The sequence below is a fragment of the Pyrus communis genome, chromosome 11, assembly GCF_041283825.1.
Source record: "Pyrus communis isolate YQ-2024b chromosome 11, ASM4128382v1, whole genome shotgun sequence".
NCBI classification, from domain to species: domain Eukaryota; kingdom Viridiplantae; phylum Streptophyta; class Magnoliopsida; order Rosales; family Rosaceae; genus Pyrus; species Pyrus communis.
This window is the reverse complement of record NC_142575.1, coordinates 26485637-26504418: the sequence shown is the minus strand read 5'-3', so window position 1 is coordinate 26504418 and position 18782 is coordinate 26485637. Positions and strand designations below refer to the sequence as shown.

The window sequence follows — 18782 nt, the reverse complement described above, 5'->3', positions numbered from 1 at the left end:
AACCCAAAGTTCCATACCTAAATGCAATTGGGGCTTTATTGTACTTGACTCAATGCACTAGACCCGACATCTCCTTCGCTGTTAATCTTTTGGCTAGATACAACAATGTGCCCATACGAAAACACTTGAATGGTGTTAAAGACATTTTCTACTACCTCAAGGGTACGACGGATTTGGGCTTATTCTATACCCACGAATCTTCAAGTGTTGCTGCCCTTTATGGTTCTCGAATTGATTCTCACCTTGTTGGTTACTGAGATGCTGGATATCTATTTGACCCACATAGGGCATGTTCTTAAACGAGTTATGTTTTTACCGTTGGAGACACCGCTATATCTTGTAGGTCTACCAAGCAAACGCTAGTTGCGACTTCTTCGAACTATGCTGAGATTCTCATCCTGAAGCATCGCGTGAGTGTTTTTGGCTGAGAGTAGTTATGGAACATATTTGAAAAACTAGTGGTCTTACTTACGTCGTTGACCTTCTTACAACGATCTTTGAAAACAATGCAACATGTATCAAGCAGTTAAAAATGGATACATTAAAGGAGATAACACCAAGCACATAACGCCGAAGTTCTTTTACTCACACCAACAACAACAGCTTTTGAACATTGAAGTCAAGCAAATATGTTCCCAGGATAACCTAGCCGATCTCTTCACCAAGTCATTGCCCAAGTCTACTTTTGAGAAGCTCGTCCAAGGAATCGATATGCGTAAATTATCTGAGTTGAATCGCTTGTAGTTCTTTTATTTGGAAGTTATGTCTAACTCATAGGGAGTATCTTGAAGCATACTCACTTGATCTTAATGTACTTTTTTTCCTACAATTAGGAGCATTTTTCACATTGGATTTTTGCTACCTAATGTGGTTTTGACAAGGCACCCATCCTGAGATGATCATACTCAGTTAAGTTCACCACTTTGGTCATGTTTAACATTTGTTTTAGACATTATGCATACTTTTCGCTTTTTTGCTTAGTCTATGGGTTTTCCCCATGCGTTAGGTTTTACCATAGCTAGGTTTTGTGAGTTTTACTACCAATGCATACTTTCTTTATATTTGAGATTCGCATTCACCCGTTGTGCCAATAACTTCATCAATTATTCTACCTTATCTGTTGAAGATCTTATGCGATGGTTAATTGAGTATTTACACACTTAAGGGGGAGTGTTGCAGTCATATTTAGAATAGGAATATGATTGTGTAAATTCTATAAAATATAGGAATATTTCTTATATTCCTATTAGGAGTTGATTACCTATTAAGAGTTGTAATCCTAATAGGTAAGGTTTTTACCTATCCTACTACTATAAATAAAGGCACAATTGGGGTAATACAACACACGTCTCACAATTAACTCTCTTCCCTCTTGCTATCGTCAGCCCCCTCTTTCTCTCTAATTCTTTATATATATAACTTTTAAGAGGAGGGATCCCCATTTTTTTTTTTTTATAAAAATGGTAATTAGTTGTGGAGTCAACACTACATCAAATTTTAATGATCCGATTCGTCTATTTTTCAAGTTGCACCTCATAGATCATCCTTGCAGAGTATTAGCCAAATCAGAAATGTTTAAGATATTTAATTGAGTTCAAAGAAATTAACGAATATTTTGTTATATAAGAAACGATGAAATTTTATCTTGATAATTAAATAGACAAATGATTTTGGATTGAATTGAAATTTTGTAAGAATGATCTATGAAACGAGATTTATAAAATATACGATTTGTATTGTTAAAGTTCGATATGAAGTCGGTCTCATACCTAATCTCAATTTTTTGATAAAAATGGGGATCCGTGGCAAATTAGGCTTTTAGCCCACCTTCTACAGTCTCTTCATCGCTCTCTCTCACTTTCCCCTCAAATTGGCTACTATCCAAACAGAAAACAACACAAACCGAAACCTCTGCAAAACCCAAATGAATCACACGCAGCAGCCTTCCCAGCGCCAAGATCTGTCAGATCCCCAACTCCCCCATATCAGAGTCCACCACCCCAACTCTCCCCGACACCACCCCAACTCCCCTCGTCACCACTCCTCCTCCGCCGCCACTCCCACCCCCACCGCCGGCGCGCGCCGCAAGCTCGGCGTCGCCGTTGACCTCTCTGACGAGAGCGCCCACGCCGTCCGCTGGGCTGTCGACCACTACATCCGCCCCGGCGACGCCGTCATCCTCCTCCACGTCAGCCCCACCTCCGTCCTCTTCGGCGCCGACTGGGGCTCCGTTGACCTCTCCATCAATACCAACGACGACATTGATTTCGTCGACAACCACGCCCTGCACGACTCCGTCAGGCAGAAGAAGCTTGAGAACGACTTCGATGCCTTCACCGCCTCCAAGGCCGCCGATCTTGCCAAGCCCTTGAGGGAGGCGCAGATTCCGTACAAGATCCACATCGTCAAGGACCATGACATGAAGGAGCGGCTCTGCTTGGAGGTCGAGAGGCTAGGGCTCAGTGCCGTGATCATGGGGAGCCGAGGGGTCGGCGCTGCCAAGCGTGGGAACGACGGCAGGCTGGGAAGCGTCAGCGATTATTGTGTACACCACTGTGTTTGTCCCGTTGTTGTTGTCCGGTTTCCGGAGGATGACAATTGCGGCGTTGCTGATGGTGGTTCTGGTGCTCCTTCTGTTGCTGCGGCGGTTGTTTCTGTTAAAGAGAATGAGGAGGAAGAGGCCGTGATCAAGCCGGTGCTAAAGGAGGAGCATAAGTCAGGTTAGGGCTTTTTCTCTGATTTAATTTTAGTAACTTCAAGTTTCGATTTTTAATGGTTTTCAGAATCTAGTTTGTTTAGTTGGTGATTGTGTCATATTTGGGTATGATTGTTGCACATTACACATATCTGAAATGACAGCTACAAATGGGAACTTTGTTAATTGTAGCAGTTACTGATGCATCCGTCTAACTTCTCGCAAAACAAAATTTGAATTTGCTTCCCATGTATTTGCGAACTGCAAATGTTTTTGTATTATTGTATGTTATGGACTTACATATCCAAGGTTGATTAATTAAAGTTTGATCTTTTCGCAATGTCCGCAACTTATGCTTGTTTTGTGAAAGCATCATGAGGTTCTTTGAATGTGAACATGTTGTTGAACGAGAACGAGATGCGTTTTATCGCTAGATTAACATGGAGCCTTCCAATTTAAGTTTGCTTACTTTTAGAGTTGCTTGGTCTTTCCAATCTCTCTTAACGATCATCAATCCTTTGTAGAATTTTGTTTGTATATGGAGGTTCTACGCAGCATTTACCATCACCATGCACTTGTGGCACTGGTTTGACCATTTTGGATTTTTCAATTAAATATCCTACCTATGAGAATATCCTTTTCTTTCTTCTGGAAAGATAAAAATTGCTTGGAATTAGCTTTCCCTTTACTAGTATGTGGTTATGCTGCCAGATGCTTCATATAAACAAAAGCAAGTCTACCTCTTCTCTCGTTTAATGTTGGAATAAGTTCTCTATGCCAAAAGCCGTATAATTTTGATAACCTTTTCATATATATGACATGTTTGCGAAATTCATTGGTGATACTTCTAGTTGATTGTTTCCTAGTGTGCACTTCGTATAGGACTGTAGGAAAGAAAATTGTTTGAAACCTTAATGAGGAGCAAGGTTGCTCATATCACTGGAAAGTTTAACTGTAAATTCAGTAGGCTAATCTGCTCCGCATGGTTTGGGTAGCTCCCTGGCATTCTCACTCTGCTGGATAGTCCCTTCTTGTTAGTTGCGATTTTGAGATGAAACGGCTTTGTTCAGGGACCTAATCAGGATTCTTGTATAATGTTTAAAAACAAATCACTAACCTAGTTTGTAAATTTGCTGTTGTCTACACGTCTAGTTGTCAGGGCCCATCTACAACTTTTTGCATCTACCAGTGCTGTACAAATTTTTAGTAGAACAAAAGAGTTTGTTTCATCAGTGACTTTAACTGATATGACTGTATGACTCATATCTTCTTTCACCCCCTGCATGCCTCGAATCAAGTCATCGGGTAATATAACATTTCAGAAGGAATCGTTGAATTAAAAATTTGTCAAAATGCTTATTCGTACTGGTTTTAAATGTCCTCTTGTTTATCATTTTGGCTTTTCCCTGAAGAATATTTTGTGCCTTTTTAATCTCTCACGTATGAATAGGTGAACGCGTATAGAGTTGGGATATGTTTTTCACCCTTAGCCATGATAGAACCAAGAAATATTTTCTAATGTGTTTATTCTGAACTAGTTGATTAAGCGATGCTTTACGACATTGACATGTGAGGTACATTAAATAATATTCTTATTATTTTGTTTCGCACATATTGGACTTTAAATAATATACATTATTTTGGGATAATCTTAGTCACTAAGGCCATCTCCAACCAAGGGCTGGCCAGAGGGCTCGTTTTAGCCCTCTGGCCTCCAAGAAATTAATATTTTAATGAACAATACAGGGTCATATTTGCCTCCGTCTTCAACCGAGGGCTAAAGGGCCATAGGGCTCGTTTTAGCCCTATCACAAAAAACCGTCTCCAACCGAGGGCCATAGGGCTAAACATAATTTATTATTTAAAAATTACAACTTAAATTCAAAACCCACCTAATTTGCCTTTCAATCCAAGAACTGGTAGTATCTCTATAAATGAGTACATGAGACGCTATAGAATGATACGTTCTCGTGCTACAAACAAGTACCTACAACAGGATCTTGTTGCACATCTTTGGGCCAAAAGAAGCATGGAGTAGGCATTTAAGTTTTATGTTGTTAAATGTTTTTTTTATGTTGTATAATTTGTATGTTGGTTAATGTTATTTAATGTTGTTTCATATTGTTTGATGTTGTTTCATGTTACTTAATTTAATGTTGTATAATGGCTTAGGAAGTTATAGGAAAAAAATATGAAACAAATTTTGTGAAATAGAAGTTATAGGAAAAATTTTGTAAATAAAAAATAATAATAAAACTGTAAAAAAAAAATAAAAAAAAAATCAATCAAATGCAACGGTTAGCTGACGTCAGCTAGCCATTGCATTTGAATTTTAGCTTAAGGATTCCTGGCTGTTATAACCGATAGGAATAATGATTTTTCTGGCTTGCCATGCAACCAGCCCTCCATCCCTTTCAGATTCCATGGGGCCCTCTCAGATTCCACGAGCCCTTTGGCCTAGCCCTCGGTTGGAGACGATTTTCGTGCTATTTTCGGTCCTCTGGCTCTCTGGATCCTTCGGTTGGAGATGACCTGGAGATGACCTGGAGATGACCTAAGTAGTAGTTGTCTTCTTGTGATTTTCAGTTGTTACTCAATTTGGTTTATTAGCTCTGGGATAGTGTTTCCTCTGTACAAGTTGGTGCATTGGTAACACTGTAGCGATTTTGCATGATAAAAATTTGGGCTGCGTGAAATAATGGGCATGATAATAATTACAACATATACATATGGGTGGTGCTATCCACACACCCATTTTTACCTCATGCACACCCCTCTCAATTTCCGGACGTCGGATTGAATGAAACGCTACCCTATGCACATATATGTATTTACTATTGTAGCCTCAAGGTTGGTGGATAATAAAGGTATATCGTAAGGTTGTGTGAAAGAAGAGACCTTGCAACTAGTTCTGGAAGGGCTGAATTGCCGTTGCAGCTTTTAAGATTTTTTTTTGGTTTTGTGTGCGTATGCAAGTGAGTTTGTATCGTTCAAAAAGAGTGGAGGGTGAGCAAATATTGTTTTGGATTGAAATCTTTTCTGTATTTTCATATTAATGACACTATTATTTGTTTTTTTATTTATTTTTTCTTGTGGCAGAAGCTTAGCAGGTATTCCGATCTCCGTAGTTGAATCCTCTCAAGTACAGGTCGCATTTAATGCCAAATGTCACTATTCTTGCTTGTAACTTGTTATTGTGAAGTTTTTGAGTCGTTTATGGTGAATGAGTATAGGTGACCAATTCAACTCATTTTATATGGTGCAGTTTGTGTAGATGTTTGAGTCGACTGGGTGTGGTGTCAAGATACGTTGAGTCCAGACTGCTTGCTCTCCTCACCAACAGCTCTTTCTCATGTATGAACTTTGGGATGATTGGAGATGGTATTTGTACGGTGAATGAGGTTTAGGGTTTCTATGGCACATTTCCTACTTTGTTCGACCGCTTTGTGACTCACCTACTCCTTTTAGTTTTGAGTGATGTGCTTCTTGTTGCTAGTATGATGCAAATTTAATTATTGGATGTTTATATTTGGATTCCTTGGTATGGTAAGTTACTTTCTACCACAACCATGATTATATTACTTTTCAAAGTCGTGCATGTTGTCGTGTCGGATTTGTCCTAAAGAGTGATGCTAAATATAGTCGCCCACGTGCGCATGAGTGACTGTAAGCCGTTAATGCGTTGTGGGTTCCGTTGTGTGGTAGTCTGATGTTCTAGAGGGGAGCATAATGATGGGCTTTTCTTTCAACTGGAATAGATATATGCCTAACAAGTGAATTGCTTGGGCATGCAAGCATCAAGCAACAGTCCAACAATGACATCGTAGTAACGCACTGAATCTTTTTTCAAACCGACTTTGTGATGCCAATGTCAACGGGGTATGATCGATTATGAGAAATTGTTGGTTAGCCAAGTGTTTCAAAAATAATACTTTATTAATAGAAATGGTTTGTCTGCATTCGGATAAAGACGTACATGACACGGTAACAACGATATCGTAATGTTCCGACACGTGCATACCCGAAATAATGGTAACAACGATACCGTAATGTTCCGACACGTGCATACCCGAAATAATGGTAACAACGATACCGTAATGTTCTGTGTGCATAACCGAAATAACATATATAGGATAATGCTATCTACACATGTTTTTATTTTTCACATCCTCAATTTTTGTCCGTTGAATTTAAACACTCTCCTGCGTATATATATACCTTCCAAGAAGTGATGCGAATGAGGAAGCAAAGCGATCAAGTCGAAAATTAAAACTAAACCAAAACACACGATAAACATTACTATTTCTTCACCAAACAAAAATGGAAATTAAAGCTACCTCTTACTTCCATACCACCAGCCACTTGGTCTCTCAACTTGTCAACCCGCGCCTAATTCTTTCCATTCTAAGTGCACCCACAGCCCCGGCGGGTCCCCTTTCCCCATATTATCTCCAATTTTTATGTTTTTCTTTTAGTTGTCATAAAAATTACGCTATTACAACGCTGGTGCGGTTTGCAAATTTCTAACTCAGAATGTTTCATATCTCGTACACATGTTTTAGAAATGCTCATGGAAGACATTACTAATCCTCTGTGATTCACATTTTTTGCTTCATCCTTTATTACTTGGACTCAATCTCTTTGAATTCGGAAGTCTCCATCCAAGAAAAATGCTAATAAGATTCTCTTAAAAATAAAACCCTTTATGGACTTTTTTGTCATCTCATGCTTTATAATGCTAACACAGAACTTAATGTTAAACCACTTTTGCGAGAATTTGAAATCTCATTTTGATAGAATCTCCTTACATAATCTTAGAGTAAAGATACGTGCAAAGATGATGCCATTACGACTATACTGAATGAGAGACGAATTTTCAGTAAGAACTAGTGGTACTAAGTGAAAGACAACTATCACTCCAAGAATTAAAATTAGAATAATATTAGTAAGATCAAATTTTTTAAACAAAACTATGTCATCAATAAATAAACACGTTAATCAACATTTAATTAATAATTTAATCATCTACAAGTTATTTGATTTACAAATTTTGATGTCTCTAACATTATTCTTAAATCATCTACAACCATTTACAAATTTTGATCTAAGATTAACTTTAAAATTATGAATATATGTCATTCTTCAAAGGTGAAGTCCCACGCATTCGCTTCGACACCGAATATTCCTCTTCCTCTTCCTCTTCTTTACTGCTCGAACAACTAGCCACCAGCGGAGGCTCCGCGGCCGAATACGAACAACACGACCACGGAACCACCTGATTCTCATCTTCATCACTCTCGTCACAATCATCATCGTCATCATCCTCCTCCTCGTCATCATCATCGCCGTCATTCTCCGCTTCGCTTTCTTGAACCTCCGCCCGCCGCTCGAACTTACTCCCACGGCGTTCCACGCATGTCTCGCAGACAGAGACCGTCGGCGTGAGCTTGGAACCCGACCCCGTCCACGGCGTCAGCGACTGGCATCCGTGGCAGAGGAGGCTCCTTGGATGCTTCGCCACCAGAAAGTTAGCTCCGTGAACCTTCCCGTCGCAGTCCCAGCACAGCCTCGCCTGGTCCGCCTCGCAGTGAACCCGCGCCCGAACTCCGCAAAGTTCGCACTCTCTCATTTTTCTCCGCCTCTCGTATTTTCTGCTTCCTCCGTCTCAGCACACCAAGATTTATGTACGAATCGCGCGCTCGCAGCCTTGTACCGCGTGGCGGAAATACCCTTATACTTCAGATTTAATTACGTGACTTTATACGGTAAAGGAAGTAGGATCGGAGACTGTTTTGTCAATCCAAGAAGAGTGAAGCAAATTGGAAAAATACCTTCACCAGTTGCTTCGAAGTTGTTTTAGCTTCTTCTCCACGATGGATATCCGCGGCTGCAATTCAGCTTTTATATCCCGCGCTGAGGTCCACGCATTTTCCCCCACGTGACCAGCACGTGACGATTGACGATTTGATTCCTCTCCGCGTGGCGGCGTTCTGGTGGCTGTTAATGGTATGGGCGTTCCTAGGCCTTCTATTCCTGTACATGCTCGCCCTACGACTACAATCCCTCATCGCCACCGGTGAGCGCCACGTGTTGTGGGATTTATGGATGCGTTTTTCAAAAGCTAAAAAATTTTCATTGGAACCGGAACATAGATTCTGTGCTCATGTGGCGACCCACCAATATAGAGCTTGTAGTTTGTGGAGAGGGCAGACTGAAGGTGTATGTTCATCATCTTATTTATCATCGTTAAATGAGTTTAAATTTTGAGATTTATATTTATTCATTACATGAATCTTGAAATTCAAACTTATCTAAGGATGAAAAACAGAATAATGAGTATATACCATATTAAATAATAGGGAGCAAAAATAGTCCAATCTGTGGGCGCCTCCGGTTTCCAAAGTTTGCCAATTTGGACAGTTGCAAGCCAAAAGGGAAAGAAATTGGGGTGTGCGGCCACGTGACGCCCATAGCTTTCCTCTTAAAGGAGGTTTGGACCCATTACAAAAGTCTATTGACTTATCATCTGCCAATGGGTAATAATTAGTTATAACAATAATGATTCTTCTGCGTAATCTTTTTGCATTTTTAAATCGAATTTGTCTTAGCAGATGGCACGACTTGATTTGTTTGTTTGTTTTTATTTTTTTTATTTTTTTTATTATTATTTTTTTTAACAAATGATATTATTTAAACTAAAGAGAAGCGGATAGATTTAGCCTATCTACACTAATTGAAAGGGAGTGAGGTTAACCTCATAATGAGTTGGCAAAAATATGGTTTAAATTAGTTTTTGACGAAAATCGAACCTAAGACCTCTCACTTACAAATAAAGAAGAATACCACTAGATCGTAATACTAAGTAACATTATTGATTTGTTTTGTCTGATAGAAAATATACAAAGAATTTTGAGATAAATACTAGGGCCACAAGTTATGGGCAGGGAAAGGGTTTGATTGTGGCCATGTCCTTAGGATCAGGATCCTATTTGGATCATCTTTGTGAGGATTTTTGGAATCTTCCAATCATGTCTGTTCATCGTACATCGTGCAGCAAGTTTTCGTTAGGTATTGTTTATATTCAATTTTAAATAAAAGAATTTACAATGATTTCTTACTGTACGATGTACAATGATTGAATGTGATTGGAGGATCTCCAAGATCCTCACAAAGAGGATCCGAAGGATCCTCATTCTTAGGGATTACATATTACGAGATAATGACATTAACATATAGTCTGGGTATAGCTGCTTAGTATTACGAAAAACTGATATTCTTCTTCATTTATAAGTGAAATATATTAGTTATAGATCTTGTTTAAAGCAAGTTTAAAATCTATTTTTTCATTCTCATTATAAATATATTGGTGTATTTAAGAATACCAGACATGTATAATCTAGTATCAGAAAATGAAAATAAATTGAAGATTTTCGTTGCATATAATTATGATTAATTAAATAATGCATTTGAACTGTTAATCATAACAAACAAACTTGATATCGGTTATAAATCAGGTTAAACATTGTTATCGAATGAATTTTTATATACTAACTTCTCACACACTTCTGTTTAATCTTATCATTTATTTTCATTTGATTTATTTAATCCAATTACTAAAATCAAATAAGAGTATAAAAAAATAAAATTGTCGTGCGAAGAAATTTATCTCCCCTTGATTTAGTACGTCAAATAGCATTGTTATAACAAAACAGTGATGACTTGGAAAATTTTCACGTGATGATCCTATGTGGCATATGATTACATCGTGGGAAATCTTTGTTTGGTGAGGTGGAGGTATGGCGAGTTGTAGAGAGTTTCTTGTGTGTGGTGGAGGTTGAAGATATGACAGGTTCTTTGGATCAGGACAGAGGGGAAGGTGCATGTTCATTTTCCTTGCGTGTAACCCCCGACCATGGATGGTGGGCGACGGCTACAGTGATGTGTTGTAGGCACCCCACTAATAATATGGAGACCAACTCGCGTAACATGACACATCATCACTGCGGTGTCTGCATAGGTGTCTGCATAGAGTATCGAAAAGTTTACACATAGCGTTGCATATGCAGTTTAAAATACAACTAATTGATTAGGGAAAGTTAAGATTCTTAGATCAGTCGAACACGCACAAATTCATTTATTCTTTTTATGTTTATAAGATGTATTGTCCATGGTTAAGGCTGTACTTTTTAACTACTTTTTGAGTTCAAATTTTTGCATTTTTTAAAAAGTAAATTAGTGCAAAACATGGTTTATATCAAAAAAGTAAAAATAAATAATAAAGTAGGAACGATGATGATTAGCTCACTCGCATATATTGATCATATTATAGGATGGTTATTTTTTTCTAAATCTATTTTGAGACATTAAAATGTTTATTGCTTAAGTTGTGTCGTCCTTGTACTTTTCATCAAGGTTCTGTGTCTCTTCCAAGAGTCTAGACACTCACTATACTTTGTATACAAGTTAGAAGTATTTTGTGTATTGCTAAGCCCACCAATTTTTGTTAGTTGGTGGCCCATCGCATTATATTACATTAGTTTATCACGCAAGACGTGAAACGCACGCTAGCCTGACATAGGTGTCACTCATGTTGGGTGTGATTTGCATAGAGACATCATCTCTTATATTTAACACTTAATCCACAACCGTTGGCAAAATATTAGGGTTAATTCCATCAACTAGGTATGCTTTAGTATACACGGCGTCAATTCTGGAGCTAGTGAAATTTGGTAAACACACTTGCTAGTTAGAAAAAAAACATGGGATATTATTGCTCAAAATTTTTTTTTGTATATATAAATTAAACTGATGTTGATCACGATAGTCGTGTGAGTGGTTGCTAGTTGCATGCTGACTATCCGTAGCATGGCACTTTCACTTAAGGATTTTGATGTACAATTTTAGTTTAATTAATGGTTTTCACATGCGAGCTCTTGATAGCATTAAATTTTGGAGAAAAGCACTTCAGACTTAATAGGGTAGAGAAATTCAACTTACTTTATAACACCATAGGAATTTTACAACTAATTAAAAATCAAGAGCATCCCAATTAGATAGATGATGAGGTCTCCAATTAAGCACTTGAAGAATTTGTTTTTCTTTGTTGAAAAGTAACATTCATTAAAGATCAAAAAAAAAGTTACATGGGCCAACACAAAAGAAGGCAACCCAAAGGACAATGGGGAGTCCCAACTACATTTCAAGACCCAGCCCAATAAGCAAAAAGACAAACTAAAAAAAACTTACATCTCTATCTTTCATGAGCATAAAACAAAGAGTTTTTATCTGATCTTTCGAATTGACACGTTTCATCAAGATAGTGCTTGAAATGAAAATTAATCAATGTCATCTCTGAATATAACTGTTGCAAATCATATCATTATTTTGTTAGAATAATTTAAAATTTATGTTAATGTGCGGACTTGGAACATTGTGAGCCCCTATTTCAATTTTACGATGACATGTAAACTAGAGAAAGGTTTTAATTTTTTCAAAGAAAAGTGTTTCAAAAAAAAAAAAAAATCATCTTGTTTTGAACCCAGCCATCGTCTTCTTCAAACCCAGCCACCAAACAACAATCTTCATCTTTTTGGCTTGAATCCGGCTCTACATATCTAATTCCAACTCCAATTTTTGATAGCTATTCTCATTGCAATTTTTTCAATTTGGCTTAAATTTCAATATATTTTAATCTGATTTCAATTATATAGATTTTTCTTTCTGGAAACATGAACTTCATTAAAGGGCAAAAGGGCACCAACATAACCAGAGCAGCAGAGAGCAACAAAAGCTTGTGCCATGGTTCCAGATTGCATCACCACCACTGGACATGGAACACGCGGTGAATCCGCCATGAAAGAGAAATAGACAACAACATACCCCTTAAAAACCAATCCCCCACCATCAGAATTACTCGCTGAAATCCCCAGGGGAATTCGGGGTTTGAGTTGTCGGTGAGTTCCTGTGAGGAAGAGAAGGCGATGATGGTGGCGGAGGAGGAGAAGGCGATGTCGGTGACTGGAGTAAAGATCGTGACTGGTTTGGCTTTTGTAATGGAAGATGAGCCATAAAATTTTGATAATTTATGAATTTTGTAAAGGGTTGTTATAGATATTGCTAGTTCTTCGTGCAGCTGGACTAGTTGGCCTTGAGGGGTTGTGTTGTTGGGATTTGCAGGGAAGCTGAGAAGGTGGAGTATTTGAAGCAATTGGGGGTTGACCATGTGGTGGACTCTAGCAGCGAAAATCTTATCCAAAGTGTGAAGGTTCTCTGAAATCCCGAAAACTTAAAAGGCAATGAAGGTTTTGAATTGGGGAGGCGAAGAACATAACTGTTCATCATTTTATTTTTAGTTTTAAATTATATAAAATTAAAAAAATTTGATTATTTAAATATTTTTAATTCCAAGTAATGTTTAATTAGACTTTGTGGGATCTAGTTATGTGTTACATCAGTACATAACAAAACTTTCAATCGAATTATAACAAAATGATCACATTGATTTGCAACATTCATTTTTAAAGACTATGTTAATTGATTTTCAATTTTAAAAATCATCTTAATGCGATGGATCAATTTTCAGAACAATTTGTGATAAAAGCTCTAAAACAAATGTCGTCTGACTTGTCAACAACCACCAAAGCAGCTAATTTGGAGAAAACAACCGACTAGTCAATTCGAGCAAGGCAGCATAACAAAAAAAATTACAAACCTGCAACTAGAAGTACACCACAATCATATTTTGTCATTAGGTGAACCCTTGCTTTGACAGAAGCCGCAACACTTGAGAAAATCTGGCCTGCCTAGTGAAAAAAAAAAATGAATCGGGCATCCATCTTCAGTTTATCGCTCGTAGATCTGAGCAAGGGTTGTGGTGGTTATGGATTATGAGGATGCGAGGTAGAGGGAAAAGACGTGGGGTGATGGTTGTTTGGATTTGAAAAAGGATAACAAGAAGATAGGATGAGTGGAAAATTAAGGTATCGTTTGGTATGCAAACGGGACGGGACGGGACGGGACGGGACGGGACGGAACGGAACGGAGCGGGAGCAAAGATGCCCTCGGATGGAAACAAGGAGGAAGAAGAAGGAGACAGAGAGGTTATAATTTTGTGTTCCACGGATGTGGAACGAGTCGTTCTAGGGGGTGAGGTGGAACGAAAATTCACTCAAAACTCGTCCCGTGGAACAGCTCGTTCCACCCGTTTTAGGCGCACCAAACGTGAGACAGAACTTCTTGTCCCACTCTGTTCCGTCCCGACCCACGTACCAAACGGTACCTAAGGGAACGAAAACAACAAAAAGCGATGATAAAAACCGGAGAGACAATGACGAACACTGAGTAAGTATGTCCCCGACTCTCAAAATGGCAACCGGAAGAAACGTTTATGGGCAGAGCACGAGAAGTTGGGAGTTTTTTAGGACATTAGTCATCTTTTTAACCCTCGGAAGAGTTCTTTTATAAAACTTAGTTTGGTGGCGTGTATTTTCTAATTCACTGTTTAGTTAATAGAGTAAATTGCCGATTTGCCTCCTAAACTATCACCTAACTTTTGATTTCCCCTCTGAACTTTTTAATTGGAAAATTAAGGACTTCAACTAATTTTTTTTTGGCTAATTTCCCCCTTACCGTTAGTTTTTCAGAGATTTCATCCAAATTAACTTTAACTCTTATCATGTACAAACCACGTAACTCTCATTTGTAGATAAAAGCGTCACTTCACTAAACATTTAGACACAAAAGCTATAGAATCACACATATTTGCATAGGTTTATATTTTAGAAATCTAAGGTTTTCAATTATTTTAAAGAATGAAGCGACTGAACTACCCACACATGTTGTGCAAATGCTTTCATTTAGCAGAAATTTGGATGGAATGAATGAAAAATTAATAGCAGGGGAAATTAGCCAAAAAAATTAGTTTAAATCCTTAATTTTCCAATTAAAAAGTTCAGGAAGGAAATCGAAAGTTGGGTGATAATTCAGGGGGTAAATCAGCAGTTTACTCTAGTTAAAATGCACTGAGGGTGTGTTTGTTACACCGGATTATCTCGGACTGGACTAGCTTTAGGATTAAGCTGGATTGGCTTAGATTAGACTAAACTAGACAGAGTTAGTGAAATGTTTGATGCAGTGTCGAACTAAAAAGCAGAATAATTAATAAATTCTAATATTATATTATTTTACTCATATCAATTAATATTTTATTATTAATTTATTTTTTCTTTTAGGAAATTTCTTCATTTCTCTGGAAAGGTCTAACATTTTTGCTTCCTTCCACTGTCTCCGTTCCCTCTCCCTTGTTTACTACCCCTTTTTCTCCAGCCAGCCGTCTCTCTGCCTGTCTCTTCTTTTTTTCTCCCCTTTTTCTTCATGTTTTCTTCTTCAAAGGAAGAAGCCGATTATGCACCTGATTTCATTTGGATCCAAAGACCAACAAATATTTCTTTTTGTTTTTCAAAGCAGAGAGAGCTATCTCTTATACTCAAAAATCCCAAATAAATTTCTAATATAATTTATGATTTACATCTCCAAATTCGATTTAGTTTATGCCTACGAATTTCTGGAGAAGAGCATTACAACCCAAGGTAATAATTTTCTAGGTTTATCGCAGATTTTGGTGTTTTCTGTATTTGGGATTTATAAGATCCAATCTTCAAATTGAAGCTTTAATCTGATTTGGTGGCTGGAGAAGGGGGTTGCAACTCATGTACAAAGGAGGCAAAATTTGGTGATTGGGTTCGCGAGATGATGGGGTCGGCAACTCCAGACGATGCAGGCGCTAGATGGGATTATCAATCCTCCAGTTTTGGACGGGCCACGCTAAGACCAAACCCAACCCTAGGTTAAATGCTATTTTTTAGGTTTTATTTCTCCCAAATCCAACTCATGCTAAATGTGTGGGCACCACCAGTGGGAATCCACCCACGTAGACATGTTTTCCAGGATTTATTGAATTCAGTGGTTAAGATTGAATATAATCAAATCTAACAGTAAAACAAAGATTTAACGGTCCAAATTTAAATCCAATGACTAAAATAATTAAAAAAATTATTTAACTCAAAATTCATCCAAATTTAGTGATTTTTCTAATATTTATCGGAAATTAAATATTTTTAGGTTAAAATGTTCATAAAATTAAATTATGATAGCGTACAATTTTTTTTTTTAAATTACTTTAAAAGAAAAAATTAGCCTAAATTTATTCTTTAATAATCTCAGGCTAAAAAATTTAAGCCAGAAGGGTTGGAGCAGAAAAGTTGTTTTTAGGCTAAAACCTAAATTTTCTGAGCTAAAAATTTTAGGTTTTATTCCAAGGGTTGGAGATGGTCTAAGAGCAGCTAGTGCAGAGTTTTAGTCGGAGCGAGTCCAACTTAACGTCATTAAAGATAGTCTTTGTTTGCGCCAAACACGGGTTAGGACTCCTATCTAAGGCAGTCCAGTCTAATGAGACTTAAAAGTCCAAACAAACATGCCTGAATATACTAATTGAATTTACAAGCTACATGGATTCTAAATAATCAAAGTAAACATTCATGCACATCATGATCACTCAGCTAGATCCATCCATCCACATGAATCCCTGACTCTCACATCCCATCACCATCCAAACCCTAACACGAATGGACATATAGGCAAACAGAACCTGCCGTACTTATCATGCGCGCATGAAATTGGATAGGAAAATGGATAAAATCTAAATTTCATCACCAACATATTAATTTCCATGCAAACAGGAAACCTATTGATAAGTACATGTACATTATTGTCCGAAGTGGCTAGCAATTAGACAAAAAGCGAAAGGAGGAAACGGAGGGAGGACTTCCAGGAAAGGGAAGAAGCAGCCAACCAAAAGTGCCGAGGGACCAGGCCCCGCGCTCATCATTTTCTGGAGAGTTTCTTCTTCTGCTTCTTGGAAGTTGCATAGATGTTGCTTATGCCAAGCGCTCATCATGTTGTTTGGTCATCACACACACAGATATAGATTATATATATATATATATATATATATATATTAGCCAGCCATCTATTAACGTTGTTTCATATATTCCATGCTAGGTTCATATTTCTCATTCTTCTTTTACATATATGGTGAGTACGTTTAATGAGAAGTTATACATTATTGTAATATCAAGTTGTAATGAAGTGTTAGCTAGTTAGTTAACTTTAACTAGGTTGTCATGTATAATTACGTCAACATATATGCCATTACTTTTGTATAGGTTAACGTGAGGAAATGATGAACTTTCAAAACGATGTGCTTTAGTTTCTTTTTTATCTACTACGTGCATGTATGGTTGGAATTGGAGTTGTCTTAGGTGCGAAAAGGTGAAGTGTGGAAATTGTTACTAGGGTGGGATGAGCTAATTTACACTGAATTAGCTTATTGTGTGTTATGGGAACACCATGTGACGTACTGGAATAAATTACAAGTCCACAAAAACTTTAAAACGTACGTTTGGTATAGAGATTAGGGTTGAAGGTTTAAATACATATGATTGCGACATAAATTTGTACAATTAATTGCTTTCTTGGCTTTAAGGCTTATTAGTTCATGCTGATAACAGTTGGGGCCGTTATGGACATGCTAAGATAATGCTTCGGTTCACAACCTCGGTTCGAACGTTTAATAATTTCTTACGGCTAAAGTTAAAGTTAAATTTGTTACTTTTCGAGAAGAAAGAATAAAATTATAAACAGAAAGCCACAACAAACCCTACTAGATACTACCAGGCATACAAAGCACCAAGAGGCAAGACATTACACCAAATTTGTAAATCATTTGTAACATGTTCTTTGGCTACAATTGCGCCCGCCACAAAATTCGATTCGCTTCACGAAAGATATGCTTGAACTGAATATCATCAAAAGAGCGAGCAAGCAAACATATATTAGTCAAGATCGTTTTGATACACCACGGAATTGCACAGTTCCGCATAATTGAATCAATGAGAGCTTTAGAGTCATCTCCTTCTACATGAATTTTATTGAACCCCTCCTGCCAAGTGATGAGTAGATTTTATATTACATATTTAACCCTATTCTTAGTATATTTGGTTATTATTTTGGAAGAATTTCGATACTTTGAATTGTATTTTCAATATAGGACTTTCGACTTCATTTGGAGCAAAATATGATCAAATGGATGAATTTTGGAGTAATTCTAGATGGAGGACGTTCAGGAGTCACTTGGCTTGATCGTATCAAAATTTGGAATTTTTCTACCAAGCGGTAATTTTCTGTTGATATAATAAAGGAGCAGTGCATGGTGCTGGAAAAGTGATATTTTGGGCTTGAATTGCGTTTTGGTAGTGTTCTAAAACACGGTCAAGGCGGCCTCCTAAGCGGCGCCTAGGCGTCGAGCATCAAACCGCCGTCGTGATTTTTCCAAAACGTTCAATAAATTGGCAAGGGTATTAGGCAGTGTCTATGTGGCTGATTGGGTGGGCTAGGCGGTATCGGCGGCGGACTAGGCGATTTTATTAAAAAATTATATGTCACTGTTTCACTACCCCGCGTAAAAGAGAAGGGCAACAACATAAAATCTGAAAGATAGAGAGAGCGAGAAAGTGTGAGGGAAGAGAGAGCGAGAGAGAGACCAGTAGAAGGAATCAGAATAACAATGCAATTGCTGGAAAAAAAATTAAAATTTTGACCTGGACTCTTCGGATTTCTTCGTCGAAGTCGGCATTGTTTTCGAGGATCTTTGTTGCGCTAGACTAGATTTTGAAAAATTTTGCAGGGCAAGAAGGTGGGGAATTAGGCGGAGAAGACGATAGAGAATTAGGTGGAGCAATCGAAGAAGAAGCAGAGGAAGAGAAAATGGGACACCCCAAAATAAAAGCCCCCCGATTTTCAAGGCGTCAAAACCAACTCCGCTTATCTGATTGATTTCCACTACTTGGGCTTATATGTTATAAATTATAATAAAAACAATTGCCCACTCCATTATTAAATAATATATTATGTAATTATTTGGGAGCTTTATATATAGAGATCAAAACTTTAACTAAATTTCAAGGAACTCTACTAATTTTTAAACATGTCAATGAGAGACAAAAACATAAAAACCATCGTTCTAAAAATC

At 37.7% G+C, this 18782-nt stretch overlaps 2 protein-coding genes across 5 annotated transcripts; one reads left to right on the top strand and one right to left on the bottom strand.

Annotated features, from left to right (window-relative positions):
* The first annotated feature begins 1798 nt into the window (after window positions 1-1798).
* Window positions 1799-6288, top strand: LOC137742452 (universal stress protein PHOS32). 4 transcript variants are annotated; one of them, XM_068482318.2, is made up of 3 exons: window positions 1799-2720; window positions 5795-5843; window positions 5961-6288. In XM_068482318.2, the coding sequence occupies exons 1-2, from the start codon at window positions 1925-1927 to the stop codon at window positions 5800-5802; spliced, it is 804 nt and encodes a 267-aa protein (XP_068338419.2). In that variant the 5' UTR covers window positions 1799-1924; the 3' UTR covers window positions 5803-5843; window positions 5961-6288. The 4 variants fall into 4 exon arrangements, 3 of the variants coding, with proteins under 3 accessions (XP_068338419.2, XP_088536183.1, XP_068338418.2); XR_011069395.2 differs by having other exon boundaries at window positions 1821-2720; window positions 5795-5862; XM_088680057.1 differs by having other exon boundaries at window positions 1821-2720; window positions 5795-5805; window positions 5961-6117.
* A 1385-nt stretch (window positions 6289-7673) lies between these two features.
* On the bottom strand, window positions 7674-8738 carry LOC137743808 (uncharacterized). Its single transcript, XM_068483745.2, has one exon. It carries the CDS (start codon window positions 8322-8324, stop codon window positions 7818-7820), a length of 507 nt encoding a protein of 168 aa, XP_068339846.2. The 5' UTR covers window positions 8325-8738; the 3' UTR covers window positions 7674-7817.
* Window positions 8739-18782: the final 10044 nt, after the last annotated feature.